This window comes from Rhinolophus hipposideros (genome assembly GCF_964194185.1).
Source record: "Rhinolophus hipposideros genome assembly, chromosome: 20".
Lineage (NCBI taxonomy): Eukaryota > Metazoa > Chordata > Mammalia > Chiroptera > Rhinolophidae > Rhinolophus > Rhinolophus hipposideros.
Genome location: NC_138066.1, coordinates 25,713,806 through 25,729,784, shown reverse-complemented (window position 1 = coordinate 25,729,784; position 15,979 = coordinate 25,713,806). Strand labels below are relative to the sequence as shown.

Below are 15,979 nucleotides of genomic sequence, written 5' to 3'. Positions count from 1 at the left end.
ACTGACCTCTGCCTTTCTCACTAGGTGGTAAGCTCCTCCTGGGCAGGGATTACTTGTATGTCTTTCTTGTTCTCATCTGGATGCCTAGAAAAGGGCCTGGCATGGTGCCCGGCACTCAGAACCTGCCTGATTAACGGGTTTGTTGAAAGAAAGCATTAAATTCTTTATTGCCCTACTTCAGAGAGAGACCTTTTGTGAGTCAAATGCCCAAAGATGACAGTTGGTTTTTCACCGAGGGCCAAAGTCAGTAATCAATCTGCCACAGAATAATCACTCAGCAGGTTCTTAATGAACAGTGCCAAGTAAGGAACTTGTAGTTTTCTTGAAGAGACTATACATGTGGAATATAAGGAAGAGAGAGAAGAGGAAAAAGAACAGCAGGGGGAGGGGGAGGACAAGAGAAAGTAGTATACAATTAAGTATTTTTACAGCAGATTGTGAGTTCAGGAGTTCAGAGGTGAATATTAATAAAAACTTAGGGAACTAAACAGATGAGGCTTCACGGAGGAAGTAGAACTCTAGCCTCCTTGGGTAGGTAGGGTATGGTTAGAGAGAAAGAACAATGCAGGTGAAGGTAGTATAGTAGCATCACAAGCTATGGCAGAGGTTGGCTCTTTAGGGAAGGTGCCAAACCTTATCTCTAGGGGAGAAAAAGGCACAAAAACCCAAAATCTATCCTACAATGCAGACTCAGAGAAGAGTTCCAGGGAAGACTGAAAAGGATCCTGCCTATTTCTTGTTTCTTTGTAAAATGGATTTGCAGAAATCATGGCACTTTGGATTACTGAGGCTTTGTGCTGACTCCACGAGAGTGTGAGGTAGAACTGGTGTACTTACGAGATCAGTCCGTCTTGAAGGGAGAGTTTCAGAGGAAGTAAGAAGGGAATCTAGGCTCCTTGCTTTCTCTCGGACAGTTGTAAATTTATCAGACAAAGTTTGAATAGATTCTTGACTGGTCCAGCACGAGGTAGACCTTCTTTTATCCTGAAATGTGATACTTTCAAGGCAGTCTTTATAGCAACTGGCAGTTGAAGAAATCGACCCTGTTGTAGAAGAGGGCAGTTAGTGTATGAATCCTTTATAGTATTTAAAAATAAAAACCCCCATACAACTCTATACCTACACCAGGGATTCTCCAAATTATTAATAACTGAAATAATCACTGATCTGAGACACAGCTCCTCAAGGTATAAAAAAAATGACAGTCTCTAAACTTGGCTATCAAAATAACGGGAGACTGTTTGAACCACAAATATACTGGAAATAAGGACACTAGAGAGAGGGTACTTATGCTGGCTGTATGCAGTTGCAGAACTCAGAACTATGTATGTTTAAGCACAGGGTACAGGTTTGAAGTTACAAACTCTAGAGAATGCAATGTATTTGCACTAAATTCAATAGTGCTTAGGGTATTGAGTACACTTTGCACGTGCGTGTCTCTATCACTGAAGTGAAAAACCTCCTTATAGCTGCTTAATAACCACCACCGCCACCTCGACCTGGCCTCCCCTGGGATTATCTCCTTCAGCTTTGGCCCTAAAGGAACACCTCTATGCTGTGAGAAAACACCACTGGGAAAATTTTCCAGAGCCAATGCGGCTGGGGCTGTCAGTCCTTCTACCTAAATGCTTATCTTCCCTATGATTTACCTGGGCTGAGGGGAGTGCTGACACTAGTAGGTCCGTGGTTTATTTTGGGTGTTTTGCATGAGACTTCCTTAAAAGAACCACCCTGGTCATAGGAGATACTAGACAGGTCTTGAATATCTGTCAATGATCTGAAGAATTAAAAGCACACAGTAACTGGGAGATGTTCAGAAAAATCAAACAATGTATTTCTGATAGGTACTTTTAAAGATGCTCTTGACCAAAATCTTTATTTGGCAGTAGGCCAGAATTAGAGACTATCTTAGAGTAGTTTGTAGATCTTTAAGAGAATATTAGAGAATATTTTACAAAGAGATACTAACTTTAAATATATCTCAGCAGCTGAAAATAAACTATGTCTACAGATGAAAGTATATTTGCATGGAAACCAGATTTAATCTACCTCAAGTATAACAAACATATTGTCATCATTATTATTTTTTTTATTGTCACTGTATTTCCTTGATTGTAAGATGGTATTAATTTAGAACACATCTTTTTGGTGAAAGAAGAAACAGGCTCACATTAAATGTATACATAAAAATGGGAAGAATGTAGATTCTTACAAACAAACAAGGAAATACTATGCCCCTAAAACCAGAACTTTGCACAGTATCCTTAGGCAACCCTTTGGTAGCCATACATGTCTTTCTCTTTCAGTTCCTTTGGTGATTCCTTTAAGGCCTCCTCTTGTTCACCTTCCGTACTGTAGGAGAGAAAGTGAGAGAGTTAGAATCCTCCGTCAGCAGAGTGCACTAAGTTTGTCGTACAAGGGACCAGCTTATTAGCCTAGGGTGAGAAGCAGCAAGAAGGACACTGAGCTCCAGAGACTGAGTAAATATACTCTAAGGGTCAGACCATGTGAAAGCCGCTGATGATGCTACATGACAGTGAGCAAGTTCTGAGGAAATCAATGGAGCACAAGAACTTTCCTGGGGATGGGGTTGGAGCAAGGGGCACAGCTATAGGGCCTGACCAGCTGTGAGACAGCTTCCTGATACAGAGATCAGGAGAGGCCAAGAGAGGCTTGTGCCAAAAACAAAAACGAAAAACAGAAAAGAATACGGAAACAAACTTGACCCATTTCTACTTTAACCCATGTTTAGGATTCAATTTCAATTCTCATAGAACACAAACTACAAAGCAGATCCCATGCTAAATCCTTTGATGTTTTCACATTTTTAAATTTTGCCAACAATCCTGTGAGACTAATGGAATCAAGGAAAGAGCATGGACTTTGGATTTGAGTTGTGACTTTATTAATTCGGTTCACTAAATTCCTTCCAAGAACACAGTAGGACAGCACTTATTTTTTCTTCCAAGAACACAGTAGGACAGCACTTTTTGGCCCTCTTCATTTACATAAATGGCCACATGACTTGTTTTAACCAGTGAAATTGTAAGTGAAAGTGATGTGAATAACTCTTGGGAAGAAACTTTAAAGGCCAGTGCATAATTTACCATGTTCCCTTTCTCCTGCCTCAGCAATTAAGGAAGCACAAAGATGGAAGCTCCCTCAGCTTGCATCTCTGACAGAAGATAATATAGCACAGAATACTCCTGGCCAACCCATGATGGACATGGAGCATGAGCAAAAAATGAACTTTTATTGTTGTAAGCCACTAAAACAATAGTGGTTGCTTGTTATGTACCATAATCTACCCTATCCTGACTGATACAGCCACTTACTAACAGTGCAACCTTAGAAAAAGATATTTAAACTCTCTGAACTTTGCTTTTCTGATTGGCAAAACGGAGATAATAGTACATATCTGAGAGAATTGTTAATTAATTAAATTTGACAAAACAGAGGACCTGCCATATGATAGCGGTTTAGGAAATACTAGCTATAATTATTAAGGAAATGGAGGCCCAGAAGAGGGAAAGTAAATTGAATGGTATTGTACCAGGCACTTTACACCTAGTACTAATTTTTTAATTAAACTTATTATTTTGAGATAACTGAACATTCACATGCAATTTTAAGAAATACACTTTACCCAGTTTCTCTCAATGGTAACATCTTGCAGATCTATAGGACAAGATCACAACCAAGACATGGTCCTGATAGTCAAGACAGAAAACATTTCCACCACCACAAGGATCCCTCAAGTTGCCTTTTCAAAGCCATGTCTAAAGCCCTCCCACTTCCCACCTCTTCCTTAATGCCCAGAAATAACTCACTTGTTCTTTATTTCTATAACTGTATCATTTAAAATATGTTATATAAGTGGAATCATGTAGTAAATAACTTTTGGGGATTACTTTCTCCAATCAGCATAATTCTCTGGAGATTTATCCAGGTTGTTGTATGTATCATCAGTTTATTCTTTTTTATTGCTGAGGAGTATTCTATGGCCTGGATGTACCACAGTCTGTTAAATCATTCACGTGTTGTTAGGCAACATCTAGGTTTCCAGTTTGGGGCAACAAATAAAGTGGCTATAAACTTGCGTGTGTTTTTCTGAACATAAGTCTTCATTCTCTGGGATAAATGCCCAGGAGTTATATTATTACTTTTATCCCTATGTCAACATTCTCAGTAAGGATTATATTCCTGTTTTACAAATGGGGAAACAGAAAAGAGGGGTTGAGAAATTTGACCAAGGTGATATGAACAGACAGGCAGAGTCCAGGATCTAAATACAGATAATGACTCCTTTTCACGACCCTTCACAATTCTGCTGAGCAAGTCCTAACAAAGCTAAGCTGCCCAAAGCTAATTTTTGTAACATGGTGGCTAGTACATTTTAAGATGAGCAATATATAAATATGGGGCATTATCATCATTTAAACATTACTTTCATGAGTCTAAAAATGTGAATAAAGTAACAGCACATACCTTCGTATGTACATACTAAGCACATACCTTTGATCAGGTCTCAATTCCAACATCTCAGCATTTTTTCCAAGGCTTTTTCTCATTTGGACCTTTTCTTCACCTGAAAGAATAAAGTAAATGCATTTTTTGACTGAATTTTTTCCAACCCAGATTATTATTTTCATTCCCTTCAGTTTCCCTTGGTCTGGTCCAGAATGAGAAATAATCTGGATAAACAAAGTGCTTCCTAATTGGGTATGGATTGAGTGCTGTAGAAGAGGTTTTTGCTCTGAAAGTTTATTTTCCTCGCTCAGAGGGGAGAACTACATTCTGACACTGAACACAATCAAGCCATTTACTAGCCTTTCAGTTATAACTGCACAGTTATTTCTGGAGACAAATGTTGTTTTGTCTTTTCAGAAGGCAAACTGACCTGGTTCCTGTCAACAGACACCAGGGGGCGTTGAAAGCAAGAACTGTTTGTTCACTAAAGATCCAAATAGAAAAGACCATTAGCGGGGCATTCCCAGAGTGCTAACTGTGCCTCTTGGCCATCAAATACCACTTAAGGAGTGGGGGTAGGGTCTTGAGTACCAAGGAGATAATTGAACTGTTCTTGGCATCAAGGGTCTGAAGTTATGCCTCCCCAGTTCTCAGTAAGATGCTTTGCAGAGCCCTGTGCAGACAGGGCCAGTATCCGTTTTCCTTCCCACAACTACATTGCTCTGGTTTACAGAGAAGGGGACAGAGCAGCCTGCCTTGCTGGTAAACGCTCATGATCCCCTGCCATTCCTCAGGAATGGGGAGGCCCACCAGAGCAGTGCCACCGTTAGCAGCTACCAAGGAGCTCTGAAATTCCACTAGTTAAGCAGCATTGAGGTTCTTCTTCCTGTGATCCTCTTTCAAATACCAGAAAACATAAACACCTAGAAAGCACAAACAAATTCCTCACACACATAACAGAGCTGGAGGGGAACTTAGAAATTCTAAAGTCCGACCCTCTCCTTTACTTTACACAAGGGGAGAGTGGGGCGCTGGGGTGAAGTGAGTTGCCCTAGGTCATACAGAAAAAAGTCAGTGGCAGAACTGGGCTTGGAAGCCAGCATGTACCAACTGTTACCCCTTTCATTGCCTGGTGTGGAGGGGACATACATATGAGCCCTGGTGGAAAAGGGGGGAGAGAAGGGCTGAAAACAGTGGAAATCAGAGGCTTCTTCATGTTCTTCAGATGTTTAGACTGAACTAGCTCAGGTTTTCTGACCCATCTACCCCACTTCTCCACCCACTCAGTCCTCTTCCAAACACAAGTGAAGTGGCCATGTGCAGACGAGGGTCACCCAGAAAGCGGTCATGGGCAGATGCTCCCCAGACAGTGGGTGGCCCAAGACCCAGGTCTGAGAACTTTTAATACATACTGTCCCAAGAATTTAACTGCTCGTCTAAAAGCTTAGTGTCTTCAAATGCTCCCAACAGTGATTGGGCCCTGGACCAGGTTAGAGGTGGGCGCTGGAGTGTGCAGCAGGAGAAAGGGAGTTCAGAACCCAAGCCCACCCTGCCTGGGTTCAGAGTATTGCGATATGGCTGTGGGCAGCTACATGACTTAGTAGGTGGGTAACTGGTTTTTAAATAGACGGTTGCATACCTTAAAAGAGCAAAAGTGCGTAATTTTTTAAATGTCTGTATCAAAAGCCGTGGTTCACTTGTATCTTGTCTTGGGCTACACCCCAGCTGCTGATCCAAGGTTAACTTCCCATGTAACAGGAAGCAGTTGCTAAGTGATAGAACCCAAGGCCTCCCAAAAGAAGGATGTTACGTTGACGCTGCACTGCTGGCTGTTATTAACTCTTTGCTAAGATGCTATGCAAGCAAAGGAAAATGATGGTGAAAATGCTTTCTGGAGTGGAGAAGGACACAGAAACCTAGTTCTAGTTTTTGTTGTGTCAATAACTAGCTGTGAGGCCTGGGCAAATCCCTTAGGTCAGTTCAGCAAAAATAAACGAACACTTACTACGTGCCACAAAGAAGCCTGAAATCTAGTGAAAAACTAGAGGAGGAAAAAAAGAAGCAACTACTGCAGTGTATGCTACAAGAAGGCAAGGAGAGCTATAAGTAACATGCTGCATGGATGTCATGAGGCTGGTGGGGGGCAGGGGATGCCTGCTAATGGGAAATCACTGAGTCTAGGTTTTCTCATCTGCTACATGAAAGGCCCAGAGGTTATGTCTAAGGACAGCTCCAGCTCTAAACATCTTCAATCCTACAGAAAGCGAAGGCAAGTGATTCTCAAAGGAATCTGCTCTAAGGCCTTATTACCAGAGCCTTGAGGTTGGGAATATGCATCTTGTACTCCTTCAAAATCCTCTTCTATGGGACTTGAGGTCTACAAAAGAAAGACAGGAGTTTCAATGGAGGCAGACATACCAGCCAAAGGTCAAGAGAGAATTTCCTGATGTTCTTAAACCTTGCAAATCTTCATAAGGTTCCTGCATTTTTTACAGAACAAACCTGCTTTGCAGGCACTAAGTACTTATTTGTACTGTATGTTCTTCAGCAACAAGGCCTCCCCCACCTTCCATTGTGAGGAAGAATTATGTGACTTTTCCCTTCTTCCTATCATGGTCCCTTTCTCACCCAAACCTTCCAACAAAGACGTTTTGATTCCTGGGAGCTTTATCAGAAGAGCCAAAGAACTCTGGGGAAATGGCCCAGACTGCAAAGCTCCTCCATGGGGTGAGACGTCAGAATACTGGTACCTCTGAGGGAAGGCAGTGGCTGGGAGGAGGCATAAGGGCATCTTTTGTGGGACCAGCAATGCTGTGTCTCAATCTGCATCTGCGTGCTGGTTACATGAATGTATGACTATTCAGTTTGTGAAAGTTCATGAGCTACACACTCACGATCTGTGTACTTTTTTCTATTTGTACTTTTGATATATGTATATGTTACATGAATATACATATATATGTATATATACTTTGTATCTTTTTATCAGAGATTCTCATAATGTTCCAGTCGGCTCACAGTAAAATCAAGACTGTTTAAAGGATTAATAATGGAAAACCTCTCTGATTGAGTTTCCACAGACAACTGGAAGTGATGCTTTCTGATGCATCACTGAATTCTTCTTGTCAATCAAATGTTGTGATGGATCCGTATGATCCTTTCTTTCCTCTACCCCACCTCCCATACTGGTAAAAGATCCAAAAAGGGTGGCAGGTTAGGGGTGAGATGAGGTAGAAATTATGTAAGTAAGTAAGAGAATCTAATGAGTTTCATTTTACAAATGAAAATACTCTGCACAAACAGGTTCTTGCAAAAGCTAGGCAGGTTTGCAAGCAAGTCTGCTGTCGTGGACAGCCTCATGTTCACTGCTGAACCCTCGCCTCTGATCCTGGCTCTCCCACCACTAAAGCTTGGCAGGCGAGGGCTGACTCCCTACAGCTGTGGATCAGCATTTCTTCAAGGAGAATGAAGGAGGGAGGGGGAAGAGGAAGGAGAAGGAAGAAGAAGAAAAAGAGGAGGCGGCCTTCTCTTCCCCCACAGAAAGGATATGTGAATTAGGTAACATGAAGAAAAGTGTTTTGGAAAAAGGTACGAAGTGCTGTATAAATGCAGGAACCACAAATTCAGGAGAAATTGCATTTGATCTTCTGTTCTCAAAAGTCTTACTTTCCAGGTGTTTTTTTTCAAAACATGAAAACACCGGTAAGTGGACATTGCATACTTTTATGTGTAAGCTATTTTTCTCAGTAAAATAATTTAAAAGGAATAGAGCAATGGAGAAAAGCTGAAAATGTACTTTACCCTGAACTGTATGTAAATTTTTACCTCTAGAGCTAAGTTTTCTTGAGCAGTTGAGGAGTAAAAATATTCGTGGTCTGGAGTTAAAAATTCATCTGTTATGTCCTCAGAAGACTCTGGTGAACAAGTTGATCGCACAGACTGATCCTATTAATAACGTAGGAAATCACTTTTAAGTTGGTGTCCATTGTAAACAAACCCCTTTATCATTGGACGCAGTGTTAATAATGGGATTATCTAAAATTACCCAGCAGCTGGCCCTTCTAGCCTGCTTGCACACCTGCCTCTGCCTTCCTCCCCTACAGTGAACAGCGAACTCCCCTGGAGCAAGTGTGGCCAGTGACAATCCTGAATGTCATGTCCTCCTCTGTACAGTGGAGGGGGAAGGGGTTAGGCAACCTTTCTGCGCTGAAAGTATCAGAAAGAAAGGCACTAGACAACTCAAGCTGGGGACTGACACCCTGATCCTCAAGCATGGAGCAGCTGTCCATGTGGTGGCACCGTCCTCCAGATGAGGAGGCTGAGGCTGCTCAGAACTGGAAAGTTGTCATGTGGTGGGGACCCTGCTTGCTGCGCCATTTGTTATGCAGGATGGCCTGCAGGGTCTCTGCTCCTGCTCCCCGCATAAGAACACAGGATACAGCGAGGCCAAAAAGGAACACCCACGGAGCCACAGGTAGGGGAGTCATACCACTATAGTCTCACTGGAGGCTGGATTCACACGACTTGCGACCTGCTGTCCGCTTTTCTGCCTCCTGTGTCTCCAACCCAGCTGCCAACAAGAATATAGCAGTATGACTCCCCTGTCTATGGCTCCGTGGGTGTTCCTTTTTGGCCTCACCACGTCCTGCGTTCTTATGTGGGGAGCGGGACCAGAGACCCCGCATGACACCCTGCATGACAAATGTCGTAATACATAACAATTCAGTTCTACTTTATTAGGTCCTTGGGTTCGCCTTGGCTCTCCAGGGCCTATTACTTACGCTGTAAGAGTTCTCATTGACCACAGATGCTTCAGAACTTGCTTGAAAGACTTCCCTCTGCTCTGGCTGCTCGTTTTTTCTGGGGCATAGGTGCCTGATACCTAGTGATCATAACACAACCAGGGCTATAGTTATTCAGTGGTATTCAGATGGCATGGAAGGGCAAAGGGTGCATGAGAGAAGAGATGCATGCATGTTCTGCTCAGGGTGGCCGTGTCCCATGTGTCAGGTTCAGTTTAGAGCGGGGACTGGAGAATGTTAGTTTAGCCTGGCCCCAACATGCAAAGGATCATCCACGCTTTTGTTCACCCATTCAACAGTGCAGCTTGACAATGTACAGTACAGCACAGGGAATAACGTCAATCATACTGTAATAACGATGTATGGTGCCAGGTAGGTAGTAGCCTTATGAGAGGATCACTTTGTAAATTATATAAATGTCTAACCACTATGCTATACACCTGAAACTAATATAAAATAATACTTAATGTCAACTGTAATTGAAACAAGGAACAGATTCTAAGTAACAAAAAAAACCTAGGCCAGTAGATTTTCTACCTAAGGCAAATGACAATTTTAGATTACCTTTCTTTGACTTGTAAACAACCATGAAATAGTATCCCATGCCCTGACTGCAAGCAAATTACCAGGGGAAAATACACAGCCTTTAGTTTTAACCTACAAATCTATCAAGTGATGCCAGCCAAAGTTTCCTTAGGCATAGACTCTCTGGGAGCCAGTGGAATTCTTCCGGCTTAAAATGCACTGCAAAGAAATGGGCAGCAGGGAGTGGCTGCCCACCACTGCCCTCAGGTGAGGAAGGTTCAGTTCCTTGCCAGGTTACACCCAGGACCACGGTCAGTACATGGAGCTTATTTTACTTCCTTTCACAAAATGGGTCTGCTCCAGCAATAGAAAAACTCATGAATCTCTGGATTTCTTTACCTGCAGGAAAGATGGGGGGGATCAAAAAGGTATGCTGCTTTCCCCCTGGAATTCAGGGTTCCCAGGCAGTTGGGAAAGAGAGAAGACCGAGCAAAGAAAATACTCCAGGAGGTTTACTTATATTACCACTTGATAGAGTTCACCTATTCCGATTCCTCCAACTGAACTTACTGGTAAAGCTCCCAGGCCCAGGATGTCTGCCATGCTGGTCATTGTCATGGTCGCTGCTGTCCGTTTTGTCACACTTGCCATTTCCTCTTGGCTTATCATTTTTCCTGGGATACTCTATAACCCGATGGCAATCCATTTTCTCAGGGTCCCTAAGGGGGGGCTGCAGCAGGGGATCAGGCTCGTTTTCAGCCTCATTCTCTAAAGTCAAACTACTCTGAAGATGCCAAGGAGGTACCGCCAGCTGCCCAGTAGCTGCTTTCTCTGCCATTTCTTTCACCTCCACTGGATAGAAGAGAAGGCAGCATTTAAAATAGCACCATGAACACTGGAAACAAAAGTTTCTGATTCTTAAGAGACATATGTAATACTTTTATAGTGCATATTGTCACCGTAATTGCCTTTGTAGAATTGCATCACCCTTAGCTTATGCTGTTTGGCTTGGTGGGGAGGAGAGGAGAGAACTGACGACAGAGTGAGGGGAAGGGCGGAATTTCAGTTAGTCACAGACCTTTTTGCTGAATTCCAAAGTGGAAGGAGCAGGAAACTTGCAAATGGACCTTCTTGCTGTGAAGATTTTATAAGCACATGGCATCATCTGAAACCCACAGTCTGTAAAGATTCTATTTGAGTTTGTTTAGCCTTTCTAGGCCATGGTGAGTTTATACTTTGGGAGTGTGTATATGTGCATTTTCATTCCAAATATTCTATACTTTTGCCAATGTCACCTAGTATTAAACAACATGGATCCTTTTACGCTTATAAAACTAATACAAAAGGATAATGCCCACAGGATATGTGAAAGTGGCACTGCATGCTTTCTACTTTAATAATGTTATATATTAAATATCTGCATCATATATTTTTCTATACTTGTTACATAATATACATTAATAGATAACAGAAGTAATTCCTATATAATCTAGAAATAAGAAGAACATTTTTCTTCTGTAGTTTGTAATCAGAAAGGACTTGCTTTTTAAATGGAATGATCTGACAGAAAAAAAAATGTGGGAGGACAATACAATACAGGCAGTGCCCTTAGAGATAACAATCAGGTTAGAGATATACTTTAAATTTCATTTTGTCCAACAGAACACATGACTTTATACTCACTTTTCCATTTTAAGTGTACCTTCCCATCATCTTCATTATTTCTTGACTTTGCATTATAGATTTCAGAAGACACGGATTCCATACTGATCCTAAATTGCATAGGTTTTTTTTGGAGGGGGAGGGGAGCAGGGTGGACACAAGCTGATCAGTTTGCTCAAGTTCTTGACACAGCCCAGAGCCTACCAGCCCACCCAGAGGACTGTCTTCTACTCTTTGAACCATTCCTGGGACTGCACTGACTCTTGCCCACCACCAGAGGGCACAAGACACCCCAACTTTCAGCTGGCAAGACTCCTTACCTGGTAGAGCCCTTGACACTGCTGGATGCCACTGGAGGTCCCTGCGGGTGGTTTGACACAGTAAAGAATGCACTATTTAACTGTGTCACTTGGGCTTGGGTCTTGGACTCTCTAGGCTTTCCTTGGCTAAGAAATGAAGGGACTCTGGGTTAGAAGATCTCTAGGAGATTTTTCAGTTTCTAAGTTTAGATTTCATGATTCTAAAAAGTGCTCTTGGGAAATTTCAGAAGTACAAGAAACCCACAATTGAAATTCACTTTCACCAGACAGAATCCTGGTCTTTAGGCTGCTGCCACAGAACACAGGTGGTAGTTCAGTAACTATTCCTGCCCTGTGATCACCATAACTAATATTTGTAAGGATGACTTAAGGCACCAGGGATCCTAAAGAACATTCAGAGATCTACAGCCTAGTTTCACTGAGTTCTAGATCCTGACCCGCCAATGGCTAGCTGTCTGACTTTGGCAAACTTCAATCTCTCTGGGACAAGGTTTCCTCATCTGCAGAACAAGGAAGAGTCTCTTTCCTCTAAATATCCCATGACTATATGTGTTTCATTGTCTGTTAAACTAACTCTTCAACATGTGTGATCTGTGGCATATATATGAATTCCCTGTTATCCAGAATGCCCTACTCTCCCTCTGGACCAGAGCAGACAGACATTGAATTGGAAAGGTCAGATATGATCAGCTTCCTTCAAGAGCAATTTCGCAACAGCTTTCAAGAATCTCTAAGATGTTCAAACCCTTTGATATAGTAACTCTGCTTCTGGGAATCTATTAACGACATAACCGAAATGAGAAAAAGATTTATTGACACTGTGGCCTTGTGACTGGTCAAAAAAGAATGAAACCACCTAAAATTCAACAATTTGAAATCTAACAATTTGAAAATAAGTTTACTGGGTGTTTTTAATAACACAGCATACTGCTCACGTTCTAATGTAAAGCGAAAAATCAGGAGATAATACACTATAATTATAACACAATTGGGATATAATCAAAATATATATGTTATTACAAAGTTATACACCTGAAATTTGTTATTAACCAATATTACCTCAATAGATTTAATTTGTAAAAAGATATATACATGCATACAATTTTAATTTTTTTTTAAAGCATACAAAAAGACTAGGGGGATTAGTAGCAAAATGTTAATCTTCACTTTGGTCTGTTTTTTTGTTCTTTTGGAGGAAGAGAGTGAAGCTGGGCAGGGGAGGCCACAACTACAGCTTTTGCTCAGTCATCTAATGGCTATACTGCCACCGCATCCGCTTGTATCAATGAGGTGAGTGCTATACCTTGTGATGCCTTCAGATAGGTGGTCTTCAATAATTCCCTTCATGAAGATAAAAGACACTAAACTAAAATGTCTGGGCATTTCCTGGATTCTCCCCTAATGTACAACATGAAACAAACAGCAAATTCTTGTCTTTAGTCTCAGTCACCCCTGGGGGAGGAAACGAAAATCTTTTTCCAGAACTAACTTCAAAAGTGTGGATTAGGGCCGGCCCGGTGGCTCAGGCGGTTGGAGCTCCATGCTCCTAACTCCGAAGGCTGCCGGTTCGATTCCCACATGGGCCAGTGGGCTCACAACAACAAAAAAAATATATAAAAAAAAAAAAAAAAAAAAAAAAAGGTGTGGATTAATGTTGCCATTAAACCACAGAAAATGAAAACTAAGAGTGATATACTAGTCTACCTTGAAAAATATTTATTGCTCCTTGAATATGTCCCCCTATGCAAAACAAAATTAGTTCTACCTAAGTTCTTAAAAACCCAGTGTACTCGTGCTTTCCTTCCAGTGATTTGCGCTGAAGCGATTTCACTTCGTGATCTGGCTGGAAACCAGAGGCTGCAGGGTAACAGTGATATTGTTCAATCCCCTCCTTCTGCCCTCCTGGCAGTGACACTTATTTTGAACCAAAGAGCTTGGTTTCTGGAACACTGGCAGATGGAATACCTGGCATTTCTTTTTATGTGGGCAGCTTCGGAAAGGCAAAATGCTTTGCTTCTGACACCTAATGAGTTCTGTCTGATTAACCTGCCAGGCACCTTTACCTTTGACGTCGCCTACAAGGTGCCATTACACCGCTCTTTTTGCTCATGTAACAGAGAGAAAGAACCTGCCAAGATCTACTGTGGGGTTACTATTCTTCATCATTCATAGACTCTGTCATTAGACATATGAAGATGGCCTCAGGGTCACACAGGAGTCTAAAGGCATGGTGATACAAAGAACAACAAAATGTTAAACCTACCTGCTGGCATTTTGGTTCCTATTTCTTTCCAAACTGTTGTTGGATCTTTGAGTGAGCTGAAATTGTTCACCTGTGCTCTGTTTTCCAGGGCCACAAAGAGTTGGCAGCTTGAAAAGCAGTAAACATGTTTCAGTGGTTTAATGAAGGAATTCCTCTTCACTCATATTCTATTTTTAAAGCCATTCTTGCTAAATATGTAGAAATCACCAGACCTACCAAGATGGTTTCCTTTTGCATGCTTCATATCTAGTAAGTCATCTCTTAGCTGGCGGCCTTTGCATAGAAATGTTGGGCCCCAGCAACCCAGTCCAGATAGGGTACAAGTGAAGAATGAGCAGACAACACAGACATCAAAGATCCCCAAACCTTCTATGTTTAGGGATTCCCTATGTTATATGAAGGCAGCAAGCTTTTGGCGGGAGACCTGGGCCCTGCGTTCCAGTCTAATCCTTACGCAGACGAACCTAAGAGTCTTGTGCTTCAGTTTCCTCATCTGTAAAACAGGGACAATAATATCTGCCTGAATCCACTTGTGGGGATGCTATGAAAATAAAACACAGGAAAATAAAGGCTATAATACTTTGGGAATAGTAAAATAAATGAAAGCCTATGCCGTTTATCCAAAAGAAAGACTTTCAGATGTACGTATTCCAATTTTAACATGTCTTGTTAACTATATTTCCTAACCTAGAGCAAATTAAGGCAACAGATGTGGGGTTTGGGGGAGGCAGCAAGACGCCCTAAATTAAGAGGATGCATAAGCTCCCTGACATAGGAGCTCTAGAGGCCTTTGCACGGGGGCAAAAATCCTTAGCAGGGGCTGAAGCCACCAAGGAGCATCGTAACAGATGTTCAAAAAATGTCAAAGCCACCAAGGGAAAGTTAGAATGTATTTAGAGTATATTCAAAAATGGTTATTTAGAATAATGGGAAGTTTGTAATGTTTTCATTCAGTGTGACTTAAAAAGTTAAGAACTGAGAAAATAAAGGAATGACTTTCAATTGTCTGAAAAATTCACTTAGGTAAAAATGAAGTGAATTTTTGATTATTCCTTGATTATGCTAGAAAACCAGGGCAGACTTTTTAAAAGAAAAATTAAATATGGTATAACTGTTTAAACATAGTCATATGTACTAGATGGTCTCCAGCGATGGCTGCCATTAATTCCTTCCCTCCCTGCCCACACTGCCACTCGAGAGCTGGAGTCTATTTCTCTCACCTTGAATCTGGTCCAGCCTCGTGACTTTGACCAACAGAAAACAGTACAAGTGACACTGTCCTAGGGCTGGGACTAGGTTTTAAGAAGCCTGGAAACTTCAGCTTTCACTTGGGAAGCCAGCTGCCGTGCTGTAGATGAGACTACTTAGTGAATAAGAAGCCAAGTGCAGAGAGAGGCCGCCTGGAGGAACCCAAGGCACCAGACATGGAAGTGAAGCCTTCTTGGACCTTCTTGCCCAGCCCAACCTCTGGCTGAACGCAGTCAAGGAAGTGATCCCAGCCCCTGCGACATGCAGTGGAAGAATTACCCGGTGACCCCTGTCATATTCCTGACCCACAGAATTGTGAGAAATAACAAACTACTGTTACTTTAAGCCATTAACTTTGTGTTTTTTTTGTTGTTACATAGCAATAGATAACCAAAACATAATGTATAAGAAGTTATTTCTTATAGTTTTTTTTTTTTTGTTTTGTTTTTTTTTAGCAAACTCTAATGTTTAACAGAAACAGAAATGTTAAAGTCTAAGTATATTCCTCATGCCTTTTCTTTATATAAAAACAAAATGCTGGGTGGCCCATTAGCTTAGTTGGTTAGAGCGTGGTGCTAATAACACCAAGGTTGCCAGTTTGATCCCCATATGGGCCACTGTGAGCTGCACCTTCCTTAAAAACAAAAACAAAATGCCCATGCTTTTCCAAATGTTCCAAGTGAGGACAG

The 15,979-nt window shown here is 41.7% G+C and overlaps 1 protein-coding gene across 1 annotated transcript in view; it reads right to left on the bottom strand.

The window, feature by feature from the left end:
• TEX14 (testis expressed 14, intercellular bridge forming factor) overlaps positions 1–15,979 on the bottom strand; it is a gene marked incomplete at its 5' end in the record, with an annotated part of 55,097 nt that overhangs the window by 13,385 nt on the left and 25,733 nt on the right. The window contains 11 exons of the mRNA XM_081028012.1: positions 838–1,043; positions 1,650–1,777; positions 2,290–2,352; positions 4,516–4,588; positions 6,781–6,847; positions 8,296–8,415; positions 9,252–9,352; positions 10,368–10,649; positions 11,481–11,569; positions 11,780–11,905; positions 14,043–14,149. Of these exons, the coding sequence (XP_080884138.1) occupies positions 838–1,043; positions 1,650–1,777; positions 2,290–2,352; positions 4,516–4,588; positions 6,781–6,847; positions 8,296–8,415; positions 9,252–9,352; positions 10,368–10,649; positions 11,481–11,569; positions 11,780–11,905; positions 14,043–14,149 (1,362 nt within the window). The remainder of the gene's footprint in view (positions 1–837; positions 1,044–1,649; positions 1,778–2,289; positions 2,353–4,515; positions 4,589–6,780; positions 6,848–8,295; positions 8,416–9,251; positions 9,353–10,367; positions 10,650–11,480; positions 11,570–11,779; positions 11,906–14,042; positions 14,150–15,979) is intronic.